Genomic DNA, 22,026 nt, shown 5'->3' on the forward strand with positions numbered 1-22,026 from the left:
GACAGCCCTTTGGTTTGGACCGAGTAAGCCAAAAATGGAAACTTTCTTAGCTCCATACATTGCTGAATGTACTAAACTGGCTAAAGATGGTTTTGAGTGGACAAATCCCATCACGGGTAAAAAACTGATTTCCAAAGTTTTCAACCTTATTTGTACTGCCGAAGCTGTTGCAAGACCGCTTCTCAAAAATACACAAAAAAAAAACACAAGATGCATGCCCTTGAACAACAATATAAATAAAAACAATACATATACATATATATATAAAAAAAAAAAACGGGGACCCCATTTACAGTGGCAGCCAAGCTCAGTCTGAATCAGATCTGGGCCACATCCAGATTGGAATCCGATTGGTTTTAATGGTCACGTGATGTTAATACCGTTTGGATTCCAATCTGGATGTGGCCCAGATCTGATTATCTTTTATTTTTTTTCAGCTAAGGTCTAGACTTCATTACGTATATTTGGAGGTGAAGGGTCAGTCTTCTGTGATGTCTTCTTTTTTGGCCCACCGGTCTTCTTGGGACGTTTTGGCTTCCCTACCTTGTCCTCGTAGTTAAGCTTTGCTGTCACCACCTTAAGAACTTTCTTTTTGGGAACGCCGCATTTCTCCATCACGTAGGCTGTATGAGGGAGAGAAAACAGATTAATGATTAAAATTGAATTCTGGGTAACAGACTAGAGCAATGCTGAACCATCATCGCCCAGTAGTGCCATTCAATGTCCAATGGGAGAGATAACAACCGCTGGAACACACCCACCTTTGTCAGGTTAGGATTGTTTGGGCTCCGAGGGTATGATCCATAAGACATAGATATTAGGGCTGTCCCGATGACACAATTTTAACCGTGGTGTGATTAAGTGTCTCAGAAGTACGGTATGCGACAAAAATTGCAATGGCCCACCCCACCCTTTTTTAACCTCATCCTTTTTGTGGGGAAGGCAAATGTGTTTAAAGCGTTGTAAGCTTGTACAAGCGCTGTAAGCTTGCCAAGCGGCTATTTTCAGCAAAAAGCTTTCCCCACAATAATATAAGACAGAACATACACTAGTATAGAGCTCTGAGGGACTTCGCTCAACCATATGGAGTTCAGCTGGTTAACAGCAATTTTACACTTGAATTACTATATATAAATAACCTACAATGAATAAGCTTTACAGTGTTGCTTTTTAAATAGCACAGCAGAGATGAGTTTTTACTGTATTTTAATGTTCACTTAGTCTTCATTGCTGTGTATGCTTTTGTAATGCTTTGTGACCATTTCGTGTGAGCCGTGGTTTGTGTGGTATATCTCCCCATTGCGGTTTGAAACAGAAATATTGCGGTATGCGATTAATGCGACAGCCCCAATAGATATGCCTCTAATGTAGAGCCATTATGATCCCAAAGATTTTTAAAACCATCCTACTGTGTGCTCTCGCCCTGTGTCTCTATATCCTTCCGGGTGGGAGGGACATCACGACAGACCCTTGTCTGTCGACCTAAAGTTGTGTCAAATGTTAACATTTCAGGTCATGAAGCAAGAAACAATAATTTAAAATCTCACCAACAACAGCTTGAAGCTTCCGCGGGTCAAGCATGGGCTTCGGGGTGGCAACGTCTTTCTGGATGTTGCACTTCTTTCCTGTAATTAGGGGTGGGCAATATGGACAAACATTGTATCACCATTTTCAGCTAATTATCAGGATAACCATAATTATCACAATCACTTTTGCTATTATTTTAGGATGATCATCATTATGATTGGCATACAATGATTAATTGTATTATGATTACTAATTATACACACAGGCCGACTCAGTATAGGAGATATATGCTGCTAATAGATAATTTCCACTAAAGTGTATTAATTACATAGTCCCCATCCAGAATTGAAGTCAAATTATTGTTTTAGACATGCGACAAATACAAGAACATATTATTGAACTCAATTCTCTGTGGCATGAATAATCAATAGAAAAGGTCATTTTGTGGGCTCCCGCTGGCCTACTGCGCATATCACAAATGTCTCTGATGTCGCCGGTTCGACTCCCGATCCGGGCGACCTTTGTCTCTCTCTCTACCAGTTTCCTGTCAGTATGCTGTCGTATCAATAAAGGCATTAAACCAATCCCGGGCTCCCCCAGAGTTAGTGTCGAAGAGTCCTTGAGCAAGACTCTGAACCCTGGTTGCTCCCAGTGAGCAGGTTGGTGCCTTGCATGGTTTCCTCCGCCATTGGTGTATGGATGCGTGTGTGAATGGGTAAATGTAATGCAATATTTGTAAAGCGCCTTGGATTAAAGGCGCTATATAAATGAACCATTGAGACCATTGAGCACACCCCTACCTGTGATGCTGCATTGTGCTAGTTCAGTTCTGCTGAACAGGAGGGTCAGGAGACCGTTTGTTAAGGCTGAGTGCTTGGAGTGGTCGATGTACCGGAGGGAGTGCTCTGGCACAAGAACCCCTCCTCCAATGTCAGTCTGAAAAAGAAACAGAACAGTGTACAGAATAACTTCAGAAATTATTTAATATTACTAGTAGTAGTAAGCTATTTACCACGAGAGAGAGTGGGTTATGCGAGTGCAAAACAACCCAGAAACAGTGGCTTTATCAGACCATAACACACAACCCTCGAGTGGTAAATTGCTTTTCTACCACTTCGACCATATAAATGAAAGAAAACATGCAAGGCTATTGAGTTACAATCCTTAATTGTTTCAGAATACACTCAGCTGGTAGGGTAGGCTTGCCCATGTGACTGCTATAAGCCAATCAGAATGTCTCCTTGCAACACAAAAGTGGGCGGGGAAAAAAACAGAGGGTTGTTAGCCCACAACCTTTTTTTTTAAGTCAATCAGAATCCAGTATCCAATCATGTGACCAAAAAAAGTGGTAGAAGTTATAGTAGTTATCGACAACACTGACAAATGTCTAAGGTTAGAGCTGGATAGCTGAGAAGTGGCACGTGACAAAAACAGTCAAATTAATACTGGCTTTAGACCACGTAGATTAGGACATTTTCTATCAAATTGGGGGTTCTTGAAATAAATCAGTAAATATAATATTGTGTAACAACTACCTCTTTTTGTGTAGCTTGATTTTGACAGGGAGTGACCCCTGTGTCTAAAGCCCCCGAGAGAGCTTCAACTCGGCTCAGAAGTTCTGGGAGATCTGTAAAGATGTACAAAAACAAATCATGTAATTTAAATCAGAATCATTTCTGAATATTTGGAATTCAACAATATATATCACTTCTGTAAGTTTAACCTTAGATCCTAAATGCTCAGTAAAATACCTGATGACATCTACACCAGATCACGAGATCTACAAGCTCACAACGCGTCACATTGTGAGCTTGTAAATCGGCTTTTTTGGGGAATGTTCCCCCAGAATAGGAATGCTAAGGTTCAAGTGGTTGAACGTCAAGTATACATTTATTTGCAGTCAGTACTGATGCAAACTGATGGACATTTCATGCTGTGGAAAGATGGGGATATTTACGTAGTGTAAAATGATTCAAGATCCTAAAAATGTAACAGTGTAATTCAGTGGTACCGTGAATGAAAGGTTATGGTAAACTAATGGACCCTTATATACCTTTTAACTCTTAAGATGCTAAAATGATACGTTTCATTTTACGCTCTCAAGAGTTGAACTATTGTTGAAAATCTGCATTGCTAAAATAACTTGAACTTACTGTCAAAGAGCAGCATACTGCTTCTCAGCTGAGAGTTCTCTTTAAATTAATAAATTAGTCATAATCCCGTTATCAAGACAATTTAAATAACTAAACAATGTGTAGAGTTGGGTCATTGACTTCAAAAACATCAGCCTACGCACTTATTATCAATACAGTAATAGTAGGCTAAAAAGCCTACACAAACAGTATTTCTGTGTGTCAACACTCACCTAAAATGTCCGCCGCTTCTTCTTCATCCTTTTATCTTCTCTGAAGCCGGTTTATAATTCTTTTTGATGAATCCAAAGCAACGCAATTTATCTAACTTTCTATTGAAGTGCTGCAGGCTCGAGACAACATTCTCCCCGCGCAGTCGCGAGCATGCTGAGACATTGTTGCCAGATTTTGAGAGAGAAATAAGCAGCCAGGTCTGTGAAAACAATTAAGCCCAAAAGAAGCGACATTTGCAGATTTGAAAATAGCCGATCTACAAGCTCACAGTGCGTCGCATTTGCAATGCATTTTGTGAGCTTGTAGATCTGCTATTTCTACTATCAAAAAGAAGTGAAATCTTTCACTAATATTTACAAGCAATTGAAGCAACTTTACAGAAAAACAAGCCCAAAGTCGCTTATAATAAGCAGATATGGCAACACTGCTCAGGGCCCATAATGCACTTCTCTGTAAAAAAAAAAAAAAAGAATAGATGTACAAGCTCACAATGCATCGAATTGCGACAAGATGTAGATCTGTAGATCTGTTCATTTTGGTAACCATAGCAATAAAAAGTGTTATTTAGAATCAAACTAGCATATTATTTGCCAATTGCGATAAAATAAATATATTATCTATGTCACATCACAAGAAAAGGACAAGAAATGTAAAATAAAATAAAATAAAATAAAATAAAATAAAATAAAATAAAATAAAATAAAATAAAATAAAATAAAATATACTGTATAGGCCTACTGTATACTGTATATACTGGGGGGGGGGGGTATTGTAACAGAAGAAAAACTTCACAGTCTAATGGCAGGTATGATGTATGATTCTTAGATTTTGTATTTATGTATTTATTTATTGATGAAGATTTTCGATTTTTGGGTGGGAAATGTTTTGAAATAATATAGTAATATATTTTTGTAAGAAACAAACAAAGGGATCTTTCCTTGTGATGTGTCCATGACCCACAAATGGGCCCCGACCCACTGTTTGGGAAACAGTGATCTAACCCTGTGGTTCTCAACCCTTTCAGGCCGCGACGTCCCAAAATAATCATATTTGAGCTGGGGACCCCCCACCCTCATAAGCACTTGGAATGTAGGAGTTGATGTGTTTACGTTTAGTTTGACTCTATTGTGAAAATAGCAGATCTTCAAGCTCACAACGCCTCGCAAGGAAGGTGTTGTGAGCTTGTAGATGCTATTTTCAAAATGTTTTCTTATATTATTATTATTGTTAGACAATTTGGCCAATGTTTGACCATTTTTATATTATAGTTTGTTACTTTTGATGGAGTAATGGTGTTTTGTTTTTTTAGGTATTAAAAAGGTCTTAAAGGTCCTTAAATTGTCACTTCACTGTCATCTGGGGACCACCCCCAAATCATGTGGGGACCCCCCTGGGAGTCCCGATCCACATGTTGAGAACCACTGATCTAACCAAACCTGACCAGCTGCTGAGCTGGTCTTTGCTGGTCTGTCCAGTGTCCAGCCATCTGACCAGCAAAGACCAGATCAAGTAGAGTAAGAACTCTACTTGATCAATTACATGGCTTCGTAGTAAAGCAGTAATGTTTTAATAGCTTTTTCACTACTCGACTTCTGTAGAGGATTGTCGTGTTTTTACTATATCTTCACTACACAATCAAGTAGTAAAAACTCTACATAATCACTATTTGAATGCCCTTGTAGTAAAGCAGTAATGTTTAACAGCTTTTTCACTACTCAGCTTCTGTAGAGTATTATATAGTGTTTTTACTACACATTCACTACACAACCTAGTAGTAAAAACTCTACATAATCACTATTTGAATGCCCTTGTAGTAAAGCAGTAATGTTTTAACAGCTTTTTCACTACTCGGCTACTGTAGAGTATTATATAGTGTTTTTACTACACATTCACTACACAACCTAGTAGTAAAAACTCTACATAATCACTATTTGAATGCCCTTGTAGTAAAGCAGTAATGTTTTAACAGCTTTTTCACTACTCGCCTACTGTAGTGGATTCTGTAGTGTTGTTACTACACATGCACTACACTAGCAGGTAGTAAAAACTCTACTTGATCACTTTTTTAAATAGTTGTAGTGATTCTGTATAGTAGTGACTGCATATTCACTACACAAGCCAGTAGTAAAATCTCTACACAATCTCTATTCAAATGCCCTTGTAGTAAAGCAGTAATGTTCTAACAGCTTTTTCACTACTCGGCTTGATTACTACTGGGAACACTACTGTTTCACTAAGAAACTCTACTGATGTATTGTGAATAGTGAATAAATTACAGATTTACTACACAATTGCTACAGGTGACTATACAGCCACTACTACACAAGTAGCTTTTGTGTAGTAATTCAGTAGCAGTTTTTCATGAGGGCTCCCACCTGAACCAGTCCCTCCGCAATGCGACCCATTGTGAGCTTGTAGATCTGCTATTTTCAAAAGGTTTTTATACATTTGAAAACATTTTGATACCAATACTTTTATTCAAGTAAATTTAAAATATCCCTGCTCAGAATATCTGGAAATATGAGTGGGCTGCTTCCTCTTGATGGGCAGGGTAGTCTCTCCACAGAAGAATATCTGACAAATGTCAGGCAAAAGCGAAGTATACTGTAATATGTATCTTGATGTTTTTATGTTCTCTTTGACATGCTTCTTACTCCCTGCTCTCTCCTTTTTCTTCCTCTCCCTTTCTGGAAAGCAACAAAAAAAGATGGAGCTTACACAAAACCAATTTCACCCACTTCCTTCCATCTGTAAACCAATGATGTGGCAATAATTCTGAGCATAGATACTGTGTTTTTCATTATTGCAGAGGATCTCCTGTTAAATGTCACCTTTCTTGTTCGGAACCAATTCTGCTCGACTACTCATCAATTATCTCACTTTTAATTGTCATTGGGACTGAAATGGCTAACTTTTAAAGAAAGTTAATATATAAATAAAGGAAAGGAATGAAAAGAGGAGAAAAAAAGCGTGAAAGTTTAGTGGGAGTTCAAAGGCAAGAGGAAATATGAACCATCTGTACAGGCCCCACTTTCATGGTCGTAAAAAGCATTTTTATACATTTTTATTCCTAATAACTGGGCGCCGTGCCTTGTGGCACTTTTCGGACTCAAGCCGGACTTATACTTAGTTACTCACCGGTGTCGGGCACTGAAAATAGAAAATCTACAAGCTCTTAACGCCTTGCAGCGCGACGGCTTCTGAGCTTATCGATCGGCTATTTTTTCAGCGTGTGACGCCATACGTTAACAAACTATATCAAGCACTTCTGGTCTTCAGCCTCTCTATTGGCAAACAAACACTGAAGCGATTAGATCATGGCAAAACATACAACTTTAGACAGTTGAAGCTGTTGCTCCGAACTGAAATAAATCATATCTGCTTCAGTGGGGTCACACAAAGTTTGCAGCTTCTGCCCTTTTGTATTGATGCAACTATCTTGGAATTGCAAAATACCTATACACTTCAGTGTAGCATTCTAAGATTATACACAGAATTATAAGAAGAGATTTGGTCTGGGACCAGCCTATCTCACACTAACAATACATCGGTCCCCAAGAGTACTTAGATATTCTGCTGCTGGTTAATCAAAGTTTACAATCAAAACCCAGAAGAAAACTGGTGATGCTGCATTCATTAATTAAGCCCCGAATCTGTGGAATGCATTACCTCAAGGAATCGGGGAGGCAAGCACACAAGACAGCATCTTCAAGCGTCCGTTGAAAACTCACCTCTTTAACCTATTGCTTTTAATTAGCATCTTATGAGGTGATTCTATTGAGTACAGAAGTCCTGACGTCACTCATCCCCTGGGTCGCGCAGGTAATTTCTCCATGGAGAATAACATCTTTAGAATCGTCTCATATAAGAATTGTGGTCCAAAAATATACAAACTGTCTCGGCGATATTGTCTGGGAGGTGGCTCTGTATCGTTTATGACGATACAGAGCAGTCGAAAATCTAACTAATTCGGCGGAAGTAATTCGCGTTTTCTCACTGTCAGTTGATGCTTCATATCCATAAGAATCAAACCGCCAGGATCATTTGTTTATTTTTGGAACACAGTTCTTATTTGACGCGATGTTAAACATGTCTATGGGAATTCAGAATGGGGGTAAAAAAACACAACCCATGTAGGATGCGTAAATTACGTCAGACTTCGGTGCTCTATTGTATTGAACAATTACATCTTTGTTATCATTAAAATAAATTTGCTCCTCTGCTATTTGGACTGTATTGTTCGGCACTTTGCTGCTGCTGTTGTTGTTGTTGGTCTTTTAATTCTTTATTTTGCTGTACTGTACAGCGCTTTGAGCTGCATTTTTATGTATGAAAAGTGCTTTATAAATAAAGCTCATTGTCATATTCATTATCAATTGTACTTCACTCATATCTCGTGGAGTTCTTACTGTGATAAAACGGTTCAGTGTCTCTTTTTTTTCTCCCTGTGTCTGAAATGGAGTTTCCATGGAAACCAAACTGCCGTTAGCCAGCTGTCCAAAGTGAGATAACGTGGCACGGAGAGTCTTGGGGCGGCAGAGTTCTATAAATTCCCATTGTGATGTCATAGATTAGCACCTGCCGTGGCGCTGGTACCGGGCGGGTATAGCGGTTGGTGTGTACCTGGCACTTTGTGCTTGTTGGGTGTCATTCAAGATGGCTACCTCATCCCTGGCTTGTTGTCAGCAAGAGATTTTGTTTGTTGTTTGGTTGCCTTTTATTTATTTATTTTTGCCGGGAACCAGCACCATTAGCCTACAGCAGTGTTCAGTGGTTGGAAAGAAACAAAGTACATTCACTCAAGTACTGCACTTAAGTAACATTTTGAGGTATTTTTTTTTTCTTTACTAGAGTATTTCCAATTTCCAATACATTTACTTCAACTTCACTACATCTCGGATCCAAATATTGTACTTTTACTCCACTACATTTATTTGAAAACTTTAGTTACTAGTTACTTTGTAGATTATGATTATTATCACAAAACATACATTAACCACTTCAGCACTTCATTTGAAAATAGACGATCTACAAGCTCACAATGCGTCACGATGCAACGCAATGTGAGCTTGTAGATCTGCTATTTTCAAATGATTTTTATACATTTTAAAACTTGGGAAATGGTACATTCTGCATAATTAGTGCTTTTACTTTTGGTACTTCAAGTACATTTTGATGCCGATACTTTTGTACTTTTACTCAAGTAGGCCTACATTTTGAATTGCGGACTTTTACTTGTAACAGAGTATTTCTACATTGCAGTATTGATACTTTTACTTAAGTAAGAAATCTGAGTACTTTTTCCACCGCTGTTTAGTCGTCTTTCTTTTTTTTGCATAGAATCAGCACCATTAGCCTACAGCAGTGTTTCACAAACATTTTTATGTCAAGGACCCCTACATTTGTATGTATTTGACTGCAGACCTCCGTCTGAAAATGGTTTGTGAGCATGGACACCCAAACGAGCAGATTTGTGTGATAACGTGGCATGTAGACATGGGGCTGCAGAGTTCTATAAATTCCCCTTGTGATGTCATATGTAGATTAGCACCCGCCTGGGCGGGTAGCGGTCGGCGGTGGGTGTGTACCTGGCTGGCACCCAAGGTGCACAAGCAAGAGATTGTGTTTGTTGTTTTAGTCGTCTTTTTATGTGTGCATAGAACCAGTACCAATAGCCTACAGCAGTGGCAAACATTTTCATGTCAAGGACCCCTACTTTTGTGTGTATTTGACTGCAGACCTCCGTCTGAAAATGTTTGTCGACTACCTGTCCTGGTTTGTGACCATGAAAATGGTTTGTTGGTTTGGTTGAAAATGTTTTTTTTTACTTTACTAGAGTATTTCCAATACATTTACTTCTACTCCACTACATCTCGGATCCAAATATTGTACTTTTACTCCACTACATTTATTTGAAAACTTTAGTTACTAGTTACTTTGTAGATTATGATTATTATCACAAAACATACATTAACCACTTCAGCACTTCATTTGAAAATAGACGATGTACAAGCTCACAATGCGTCGCGATGCAACGCAATGTGAGCTTGTAGATCTGCTATTTTCAAATTATTTTTATACATTTCAAAACACATTTTTATGTTCATTTGTATGTATTTGACCTCCGTCTGAAAATGGTTTGTGAGCATGGACACCCAAACGAGCAGATTTGTGTGATAACGTGGCATGGAGACTTGGGGCTGCAGAGTTCTATAAATTCCCCTTGTGATGTCATATGTAGATTAGCACCCGCCTGGGCGGGTAGCTGTCGGTGGTGTGTACCTGGCACCCGTTGTGTTTGTGCTTGTTGGGTGTCATTCAAGATGGCTACCTCATCCCTGGCTTGTTGTCAAGCAAGAGATTTGTGTTTCTTGTTTTAGTCGTATTTTTCTGTGTGCATAGAACCATTAGCCTTACAGCAGTGCTTCACAAACATTTTCATGTCAAGGACGGACCCCTAAATGGATATGTATTTGGCTGCAGACCTACATCTGAAAATAGTTTGTGCCAAGGACACCCATATGAGAAGATTTGTGTTTAAAAAATGCCGACAGAATAGCCAAAGCGTAAATTAGGGTTAACGTGGTTAACCCTTTAAGGCCGGGAAGGGAACGCATGTGTGTCATTTCAAGATGTCTTTGGCTATTCAAAAAATAGCAGATCTACAAGCTCATAGCGCGGCACCGAGTGCCGCGCTATGAGCTTGTAGATCTGCTATTTTTTTGAAAAATCGTGAAAATTTGTGCAAAAATTTGTATATACATTTTTAACTCAAACCTTCGCTTCTGGGGGTCTCTGGAACAAAATATCTTTTAGATGGGAGGGGGTCCGCGGACAAATACATATTATTTTGAGGGTCCTTGAAATGAAAAAAGTTTGAAAACCATTGATAATATAGCAACATAAGTAAAATAAAAAATAGAAGACATTTGTAAAATCCCCAGAAGCAAAGATTTGAGTTAAAAACTTTCGTTTTAAAAAAAACTAAAGATTTGCACACATTTTCACGATTTTCCCCCAAAAATAGCAGATATACAAGCTCATAGCGCGGCACTCGGTGCCGCGCTATGAGCTTGTATTTCTGCTATTTTTATATAGCCAAAGAAATCTTAAAATGACACACAGATGCGTTCCTGGTTTTAAAGGGTTAAACAGATTTTGATGCTATAATAGAAAATGTTGCTGTTACTGGAACTGTTGCTAGAACCCCCTCAAAGACCCCTACAATATGCATCATGGACAGATGGAAAGCAAATTAAACCGGGGGAAATTGTTGATTGATGAAACAGCTTTGTTAAACGAGGCAATTTGAGCAATATATTTTCCCTTTAGCCCATTGAGACCTGAAGCTGATTCTACATGTCTCCTAAATCTCAACAGTTTTCTGAAAATGTATGTTTCTATATCAGAGGTGCTCAATCTTTTTCATGCCAAGTATAAAATTTCATGCTGAAGTATAAAATATGGCTTAAGTCAGGGGTCTTCAACGTTTTCAGGCCAAGGACCCCCTAGCTGAGAGAGAGATTAAGCAGGGACCCACTCTGTATTGTATAAAATTGTGTTTCAGATAAACTTTTGCTGCTCTTTTTTCCCTATACACCTATAACTCTTTGCCAAAAATAGAGTTATAGATCTACAAGCTCACAACGCCTCGCAGCGCGAGGCGTTGGGAGCTTGTAGATCTGCTATTTTTGGCTAAAGTTCTCCTCAGAAAAGGGATGCTAGGGTTGAAGTGGTTAATGTAAAAGGAAAAAAAACATATCACACAAAGATTTGACGGACCCCCTGTAGTAACTCTGAGGACCCCCTGTTGAAGACCCCTGGCTTAAGTGGTTAATTATCAAACAAATGCTCTTCAAGATTATTAGATTAATCAAAAAACGAATCGGTAGAATAATCGCTAAGAAAATAGTCGATAGTTGCAGCCTTTATATACTATGAGCCTCTTGTGTACTTTATGTCCTGTGTGTGTGTGTCTGTGTACAGTATGTGCATGATGGTGCCAATGCTGCATGCCCTATGGTGTGAATGCATGAGACAGGCCACCATCTGGCAGCATGTGCAGTATTTGTCCTGCTGCGTCCTGCGAGTCCTTGTGAGGGAAAATGGCAGCGTTTACAGAGTAGAAACAGCTTGTCTGCTAGACTCTCAGGACTTATTTACATTGGTTTGTCCCTAAAGGCAGGAGCTAACTTGGCAAGGCGCAGTCTCCTGTCATTTCTTATGGGCGGAATCAAGATGTCACTGCACTGAAAAAAAAAACACACCTGGCACAGACCCCTGATTGCCCACGCACGCATGCGCCCACGCACGCACAGACTCTAATGAATCTTTTACTAATTGTAACCTTTAAGCTCTAAATCAGGGGTCTTCAACGTTTTCAGGCCAGGGACCCCCTAGCTGAGAGAGAGATGAAGCAGGGACCCCCACTATATTGTATAAAATTTTGTTTCAGATTAAAGTTTTTTTTTTTTACTTAGTCTGCTCTTTTTTCCCTCTACAATGCGCGAGGCATTGAGAGCTTGTAGATCTGCTATTTTTGGCTACTGTTCCCCTCAGAAAAGGAATTCTAGGATTCAAGTGGATAATGTAAAAAAAATAAATCCTCTCACACAAAGATTTGGCCTATAGTAGCTCTGAGGACCCCCTAGGGGTCCCGGACCCCCTGTTGAAGACCCCTGCTCTAAATAATGTGCTTTAGCCCTGTCGTACCTCAGGGGACCTGCAAATGTCCCCATAAGGTCAAGTATTTTTCTGGTCTTACTACTCTTGTGGGGATTTCTGGTCCCCACATAGTAAATGGTGCATTTTTTTAGGTCAAATAGGCCCCTCCCACAGAATGGAATACGAGAAATCGGTGTGATACATGTTTTTTTTTGGGTCAAATAGGCCCCTCCCACAAAATGGAATACGAGAAATCGGTGTGATACAGTACATGTTTTTTTGGGGTCAAATAGGCCCCTTCCACAGAATGGAATATGAGAAATCGGTGTGACACATGTTTCTCACATGTCTGAGTCTCCACTCTCCAGAGATAATGTGGAGTGATTTGGGTGAGTTTTGGACAAAATCTGGAGTAGCTACTAGCAGAAAGTGTGGTGAAAAAAATGTAGTGAATTTCGATTGTGCAGCCTAGTGTTATAGGCCAAAACGTAAAGCGGGTCGATATAGCACCACCATGAGAGTGATTTGAAAGATTTTGAGTAGAGCTTTATTTTCCTTCCTTGGCCTAATGACTGCCTGCACGAAAGGTTTGACACCGATCGGTCCAGCGGTTTGCAAGATTAGCTTCGGACTCACGCAATCAATCACTCAGTCAGTAAGTCACTCGCTCACAAAGGTTAAAAATCTACTTCCGGCCTGGCATTGATAATAATAAGGTAGTATCACACACACACACACACACACACACACACACACACACACACACACACACACACACACACACACACACACACACACACACACACACACACACACACACACACACACACACACACACACACACACACACACTGTACAGGCATGCACCCACACACACCCACACACACATCAAAAGAGCTTGGAATTTATGCCCACTGCCAAAGTAGATATCATCTCACAAAAAGACCAATAAGACTGAAAAATGGGCATCGTTTCCCTCTAAACCTCCCAATGTCTAATAAGTTACCATGACAACCAGATCGTGTAAATGAGAAAGGACATGACCACCTCGCTGAAGCCTAATTCATGCTCCGATGATAGCAGACCTATACAAGCTCACAACGTATCGCATCCAAGACGCACTGTGAGCTTGTAGATCTGCTATTGCCGACGCGTGACACCATCGTGCGACAAAGTATGAATGGGGCTTGAGGACGCTTTTATGGAGCAGGTCTCTCTCTATCTCTCTCTCTCTCTCTCTCTCTCTCTATCTCTCTCTCTCTCTCTCTCTCTCTCTCTCTCTCTGCACGTTATCCAACATTCTGGCTGATTCAGCATGTAGCCTAATTTATGAACCGCTGGCTGCCTCAGCATGATAAATCAGTCTAGACTGTTGAAACGTTTAAATAAAAGTTGTTGTATGGATTTTAAGATGAGCAATGTTCACGTCGGCACTCCATCTGCACTTTGCTGATGTCTTAGGCCTACTTGTTTTTGTTTTTAATCTGTTGTTTTTCACCTGTTCCTTTTTCTTTCTTTTGCGCAGTATGAATGAAAAGTGCTATGATAATATATATTTTTTATTATTATATTAACAGGCCTGAAAATCCGTCTTTCAAGAGGCCAAAGGGGGAGGTAAACTCACTTCTCCCATAGCAAGGTGATGGCATTCACTGCTTACACCCCCCCCACCTCCTTTTTTCTTTTTTTCAATTCAATTCAATTTTATTAAAGTGTCAAATCACAACAAGTTGTCTCAAGACACTTTACATGTAGAGCAGAGACCCGACAGTCCCACCCTGAGCAAGCAATTTTGCGACAGTGGCATCGAAAAACTCCCCCTTAACTGGAAGAAACGTCAGGCAGACCCTAGGCTCTAGGGTGGGGGCCTTCTGCCTCGACCGTGTCGGGGGGGAAAGAAGAGAGAGAAAGGGAGGGACAGAGGAGATACAAGTAGTAACAATAACAATAGTGGCAAATATAATAGTGTAAGATAGTATAATATAATATAATATAGTACAACAATAATGTTTGTACAGTATATAATGGTATAACATAAGAATTTTAAGATAAATATATGTTTTCATTTCTGTCTAATTATAAGTATTCAGTATATAATTATTCAATCAATAAAAAAAACAAGGTTTAATTACTGATTAGACGTCATGCTAATGTTACAGGTACCAGGATATGGCACCTAGTAGCAGATATATGTTACCTGGAAGACAGGTTAAAGTGGTTTAGAATAATTAGAGACAGTGAAACATGGTCTTGTTTCCACCGAGTCTTCTCTCAGTTATGATTTATTTCACCACATACAATTACACTATAAACCATAACCGTACTGCTTGCATTGTCCTTTTTACTGTTGTTTAACCCAGCATTTAATACTGCATCCTTGTACTCAGCATGTTAGGAGGATGTTGAGTGGATTACTTTGAAGCAAACATGCTCGGAAGAAAAGAAAGAAAAAGAAAGAACAGCGCTCTATCTGCAGATCAACTAAACTTGAAACTCCTTTTTCTCTCTGTATCAACTCCCCAGCACCTCTTCTAGAGCATGAGAACCCAAGCTCTTTCTCAGCTACATAATCCCCTTTTAACCCATCAAGACCGAGAGAACATCTGTGTAATCTTTTGATTTCTTTGGCTATTCAAAAATAGCAGATATACAAGCTCATAGCGCGGCACCGAGTAAATGTATATATATTTTTAGAGCGGACATTTTTAACTCAAATCTTTACTTCTGGGGGTTTACAAATGTTTTCTAAATCCTAACAGTTTTTTTTGTTTTTATGTTTTCTATGTTGCTATGTCAGAGGTTCTCAAACTTTTTCATGTCAAGGACCCCCAAAATGATATGTATTTGGCCACGGACCCCCATCTCAAAATATGTTGTTCCAGGGACCCCCCCAGAAGCAGTGATCGGAGTTAAAAATGTTCGCTTTAAAACATATTTACAGTATATATATTCAAAGATTTGCACACATTTTTACACATTCTTTAGAAAAAAAATAGCAGATCTACAAGCTCATGAGCTTGTATATCTGCTATTTTTTGAATAGCCCAAAGAAATAAAAGAAAATGACACAGATGCGTTCCCGGTCTTAACGTGCTAATATGCACTTCAACTAAGAACACCCTGCTTGACTCTTTGACTCCGTAATGACTTGAATCCCATTCAGAACCCCTACTCACTCTGCCTGAACAGTGTGGAAAACTTTGCTCTGCCATGCTATGTGGCATTACATTATATTCACCCCTCCTCTTGCCCTTCCCCTTCTCCTTCTCTGCTAAGCAGTGGTGTAAAGTACTGTACTTAAGTACAATTTTGAGGTACTTTTACTTTACTTGAGTATTTCCAATTGTCTATAATTTCACTTCCACTCCACTACATCTCAGAGGCAAATATTGTACTTTTACATTATTTATTTATTTATTACATTATAAAACATACATTAACCACCTTAGCCCTATTTTATACCTAGGCTATTTGAAAATAGCAGATCTACAAGCTCACAACGCGTCACATCGCGACGCGTTGTGAGCTTGCAGATCTGCTATTTTCAAACATTTTAGTACTTTACATTTTGTACTTTTACTCAAGTAAATTTTGAATTCGGGACTTTTACTTGTAACAGAGTACTTCTACATTGCAGTATTGATACTTTTACTTAATTTAGTACTTTTTCCACCACTGCCTTCTCTGCCAAGGAGGCCTATGACTCACTGTGAGTCAGCAGCTCGTTTTCTGGTGCTCTGATCTGAGTACGTTTGTGCTGACCCCTGGGGGTCACGGCCTCACGGAGCCCCATCTGACACAAGCAGTGAAGTATGTTCTGCCATAGAGACAGATGCAGGCCCTGCAACTCACTAACAGGACTTATATATTGTCTGTATGTTCTTTTTACTACGCCTGCATCGGGGGATTGCCCCTGGGAGATGAATAAAGTGCTTTGAAATGAATTGAGAACACAGTGTCAGAGACGGAATTTCTACCCGTTCGTTTTCCAATTAAGAATAAGTAAGCCTTGCCGAGCCATGTGGCCCACAGGGCAGGAGCCTATATATCTCCTGTTTCTGTATAGCGTGAGGGCGGCTGGATGTACAGAGTACACCCCCTGGACATGATGTACGAGTACACCCATGGATATGATGCCAGTAGGCCTATGTCGCAGGGACTTTAAGACCTGAAGCCGATTCTACAAATGTCTCCTATAAATCTCAACAGTATTCTGAAAAGCGTATGTTTCTATATCAGTGGTGCTCAATCTTTTTCATGTCAAGGACCCCCAAAATTATATGTATTTGGCCGCGGACCCCCATCTGAAAATATTTAGTTTAGTTTAGTTTAAAAATAGCAGATCTACAAGCTCATAGCGCGGCACTCGGTGCCGCGCTATGAGCTTGTATATCTGCTATTTGTGGGTGTTATTTTTGGTTAACACCCAATCCAACCCTTGATGCCAAGCTGGGCACCTGATTCTGACGCTATCAATGCACTGAATGGGACATTATCATGTTTTATCAGACCATTGAATGGGCGAAAATCTGGAGATACTGACCTTACGCTGAGGCAGAGCAGTCCCCACAACATGATTTACGATTCTGTGCCTATAGGTACATAACTCGGACAGCGCTGAGTAGGCTCAAGGGAACATCGTTGTGAGCTTGTAGATCTGCTTTTTTCAAACATTTTAGTACTTTTACTTTTGGTACTTTAAGTACATTTTGATGCCAATACTTTTGTACTTTTACTCAAGTACATTTGGCTCCAGTTCGCTTGTGACTGCGCGCCTCTAAACCGAAACGTAACTTTTTATAAGTCATCTTCGTCGGTAGGTCAGTATGTCCTGATAACACCCAATGAATGGTCTGATAAATCACGGGTAGGTCAGTATGTCCTGATAACACCCAATGAATGGTCTGATAAATCACGGGTAGGTCGGTATGTCGTCTACTTTGCCCATTCAATGGTCTGAACGTGATAATGTCCCGCATTGGGTCCCATTATTTATATTCTCTGGGGATTCGAACCAGGCCCTTCCAATCTAAGGGCAGACTCTAACCACAAGGCCAATGAGCTGGTGTTTAACAAACACTTGGCTTTATAAACTGGAGTAATGTTGAGGGATGCCTGTGACGGGCTCGGCATCACATTTTCTTTTGAAGTCGGGGAGCACATTTAAGATGAAAGGTCCTTCCACACCAGGAGCCTTTATCTTGTGCGATTAATTATTCCACGTTAATTTAAACTGTCTGCTTTGTGTCATGAGTACATCCACACAGAACACAAATATTACACTGATAATGGGTTATTTTCGAAACGAGGTCGATTTTACACCGCAAATAAACCACCGTTCTGCTCCTTTATTTGTCACGCTTCAGGTGTGTGTATGGACCTCAACCCCTTGAATCTGGGGGGAAGTGGTATAAGTGGTTGAGATCAAAGGGATAAATATACATTTTTAGATTTCGCGCTTTAAAAGGTAAAATCTAAAAAATATATATATTCTGCTATCTTTGAAAAATCGTGAAAATGTGTGCAAATCTTTGAATATATATATATTTTTAAAGCGAACATTTGTAACTCAAATCTTATTGGGATTCTACATTAATGTCTTCTAACTTTTTTCATGTCAAGGACCTCCTATCTGAAAATATTTTGTTCCATGGATTAATATTAGGGGTTCATTGTGTTGCTCAAGGACACACGTTGACATGCAGCCACGAGCTGGGATACAAACCAGGAACTTTCTGGCTCTTAGATGGCTGCTCTACCTCTACGAGATACATCTATATGACCAAACCTCCGTAAATCACCTGAGAAATATTCATGTGGTGGGACTGTGAGCATAAATAATAATTGATGGCGTTTCCAGATCCACCTGGAAGCCATAAACAGGATCTAAATACAGTAGTCTGAACGACAAGGTAGGCAGCCTGGTACGCTCGCTGCAAATTGTAATGCATACCGAGTAATCACGCTGCACCCCGTGTGTACTGAAATCCATAATTAACCCATTAAAACCGGGAACGCATCTGTGTAACCATTATTTTATACTTTGGCCAAAAATAGCAGATATACAAGCTCATAGCGCGGCACCGAGTGCCGCGCTATGAGCTTGTAGATCTGCTATTTTTGAAAAATCGTAAAACATTCGTGCAAATCTTTGAATATACATATTTTTAAAGCAAACATTTTTAACTCAAATCTTTGCTTCTGGGGGGTCCCTGGAACAATCTATTTTCAGATGGAGGTCGGCAGCCAAATGCACATAGTTTTGGAGGTCCTTGACTTGAAGCAATTTGAAGAACCACTGACACAGCAACATACTGTAAGTTTTTCAGAAAACTGTTTTAAACTGGATTTAGAAGACATTTTGTAGAATCGGAACCGGCAGGCCTTAATGGGTTAATTCAAGTGTGCAGCACCTCATCAGGCTATAGTAACTGTGTGTGATTGCGGTTCTAATTTTGTTTGTGATGATAACCACTGCTGGCCCCCCACATCACATCAACACTCAAACTGACAGTTTGTTACACTCTAGTGTTGTTGCAAATTACAGCTTGACATGCATGTGTATTACTGTGCATGGTGTCTGTCACAGGGGGGTAACAGACAGTAAACGCAATGAAATAACTTTCTAAAATTGGTTTGGCTTTCCGTGGTTGACGGGTTGTTGCTAAAGGTCAAGCCGTTCCTTTTCTTTAATGAGAAAGCATTGGATATTAACATATTAATAGTATGCTGTCTTCCATATCAATAGGGCTTGCAATGCAGGGTATACTCCGCTGCTCTCTCACTGGTGAAAGGTCGCTCACAGTGCAACCTCGTCTATTCAAACGTTAGACAAGAGGATGAATACCAAATAGGGCTAAAAAGGACAGCAACACGTTCCTCTCTTTCCCTCCATAACAAAGTGTTTCAGCGATGACCACATTGTCACTCTAGTTGTTTATTGAATTCTTTTTTGAAGTGCCTTAATCCATTAAGACCGGTAACGCATCTGTGTAACCACTTTAAACCATTATTCTGAACTTGGCTATTCAAAAATAGCAGATATACAAGCTCATAGCGCGGCACCGAGTGCCGCGCTACGAGCTTGTAGATCTGCTATTTTTGAAAAACATGTGAAAATGTGTGCACATTTTTGAATATGTAACATTTTTTTAAGCATTTTTTTTTCACTCAAATCTTTGCTTCTGGGGGGTCCCTGGAACAACATATTTTGAGATGGGGGTCCGTGGCCAAATACATATCATTTTGTAAAAAACAATTGTACATTTGTAGAATCCCCAGAAGCAAGATTTGAGTTACAAATGTTTGCTTTGAAAGAATATTCAGGGATTTGCCAAAAATGACATGATTTTTTTGAAAAATACCAGATCTGCAAGCTCATAGCGCGGCACTCGGTGCCGTGCTATGAGCTTGTATATCTGCTATTTTTGAATAGCCAAAGTATAAGATAATGGTTCAAGTGGTTAAAATCTAAAATGACAGATCCTTTCCCCGGTCATAATGGGTTAAGAGCTCGTGGTGAACATGGCATTTCTCAATGAGGGCCTCGGCATATGCTTTATAACATCTACTGTGTACCATTCCAGTCTATCCCAGGCGGCGTTCGTTTATTTACATGCCTGTGTGACACACACGCTCAGCACACCGAGTGCTGATCCATGCCCTGCTTACACGGAAGCCGGAGCGGGAAATACATTTTACATGAGCCGGAGGCAAATCCGCGTCACGCTCATTAGGTGCAAAAAAAAAAAAACACCGGATAATGAATGCAGCTCGATGAAGAAATGTCCTGAAAATGTCAATGATGATACATAAAACCCCTCAATAACTGTCACCTTTTTTTTGTCTTCCTTTTCCCCCCAATGGCTTCAAAGTCGTCTCCCTGACGCTCAGAAAAAAAGAACTAGCATGCATGTTGCTTGATGCCGGATATTGAGGCATACACTGTATAGAGTCTACATGTGGAAAGTTGCTGCGGTACATTTATTTTTAGACTTTTGACAGCAACCACAAATCCACATGCATCATGCCCCCACAAAATACAAATGATGGAAGTCTGTAGCAGGTTTGAACACATGCACGTACAGTATGTGATTCAGAATAAGCAATGAGCTAGCTCGTCTCTCTCGAGCCTGAATAGGCTCTATGCACAGCAGCCATATTGGGAATGAATTGGGGCCCCTTCCTTACTTCCTTCACAGGTGTTACCAATGATACTAATTAAGGCTCTGTTCCATTTAGTGTGGCATGGTGGTTTGGCTTATTTTCAAGGACGCCCATAACTCTGAGAGTGTACAAATGGAACCAAATGGACCCGTAAGGGTCCATTTGGACAAGGAGTGTACCATTTGTACACTCTCAGAGTTACAGCCACCATAAGGGGCCATTTGGGAACCAAAATGGAGTGTTTCTAGTGAGCCAACATGCACAATATCAGCACCCTGACCAGAATGGAACAGAGCCCTTCATTAGTATCATTGGTAACACCTGTGAAGGAAGTAAGAAGAGGCCCAATTTCTTTCCAATATGGCTGCTGTGCATACATTTTGATGCCAATACTTTTGTACTTTTACTCAAGTAAATGTTTTATTCTGGACTTTAATTGTAACAGAGTATTTCTATATTGCAGTATTGGTACTTTTACTTAAGTAAAGAATTTGAGTACTTTTTTTCACCACTGGCAAGAGAGTTTGGCTTAGAAATGGTTCAGGTATAGCTCTTATCTCTCCATACACTCGCTCGCTCTCACTGCCAAACAACGCTAATGTGCCCCGTTGGCCATTGGAGCCGAGTCGCAGACTTTGACAATATGACAGGTGCTATTGTGCGCCAGTCTTGAGCTGGGGTATGTTATTATAGGGTGGCAAAGCGGTGCCAGTCAACAGCGTTCCTGCTCGGTCTGCGTGCCTTGGCAGGGCACAGACGTGGCATTTAGCTGCTGGTGCATTGCTGGAGCCACAATATTTGTCACTCATTTGTCACCATCTCACCTTGATGCATCTCCCTGTCTGCACAGCATAGGCTGTCTTCTCCTGGCTGAAGCTATAGGGATCGATACAGAAATGTCAGGGTTTTTGTCTTTATTATACTTTTCCCCCTTTTTCCTCCCAATTTATAGTTGTTGAGACAAATCCCAATTCCCCTCACCCCTGCAGTTGATCATATGGGAGGGTGTAGACAACAGTGTTTTGTCTTTTTAGCGTGGCACTCTGTGTATATCTGCTATTTTTTTGAATAGCCAAAGAAATCAAAAAATGACACACACATGCGTTCCCAGGTCTTAATGGGTTAAAGCTCTCGATGAGCAGGTCGGGGGTGCAATGCGTTGTTACAGTACTTCCAGAGTCGTTGTGTGTGAATGTGTGTGAATGGGTGAATGCAACACACATTGTAAAGCACTTTGGAGAAAGGCACTATAGAAATATTATCCATTCAATAAACCAGGGGTCTTCAACCTTTTCAGGCCAAG

At 40.1% G+C, this 22,026-nt stretch overlaps 1 protein-coding gene across 1 annotated transcript; it reads right to left on the bottom strand.

The window, feature by feature from the left end:
* Positions 1–282: 282 nt before the first annotated feature.
* LOC311047858 (uncharacterized protein) lies at positions 283–16,350 on the bottom strand (the record flags this gene model as incomplete). The annotated part of the gene is made up of 7 exons (XM_084060807.1): positions 283–623; positions 1,548–1,625; positions 2,328–2,463; positions 3,063–3,154; positions 3,893–3,913; positions 6,548–6,580; positions 16,266–16,350. The coding sequence occupies 7 exons, from the start codon at positions 16,348–16,350 to the stop codon at positions 445–447; spliced, it is 624 nt and encodes a 207-aa protein (XP_083916933.1). The 3' UTR covers positions 283–444.
* Positions 16,351–22,026: the final 5,676 nt, after the last annotated feature.

This window comes from Gymnoscopelus microlampas, assembly GCF_963454915.1.
Source record: "Gymnoscopelus microlampas genome assembly, chromosome: 6".
Taxonomy (NCBI): Eukaryota; Metazoa; Chordata; class Actinopteri; order Myctophiformes; family Myctophidae; genus Gymnoscopelus; species Gymnoscopelus microlampas.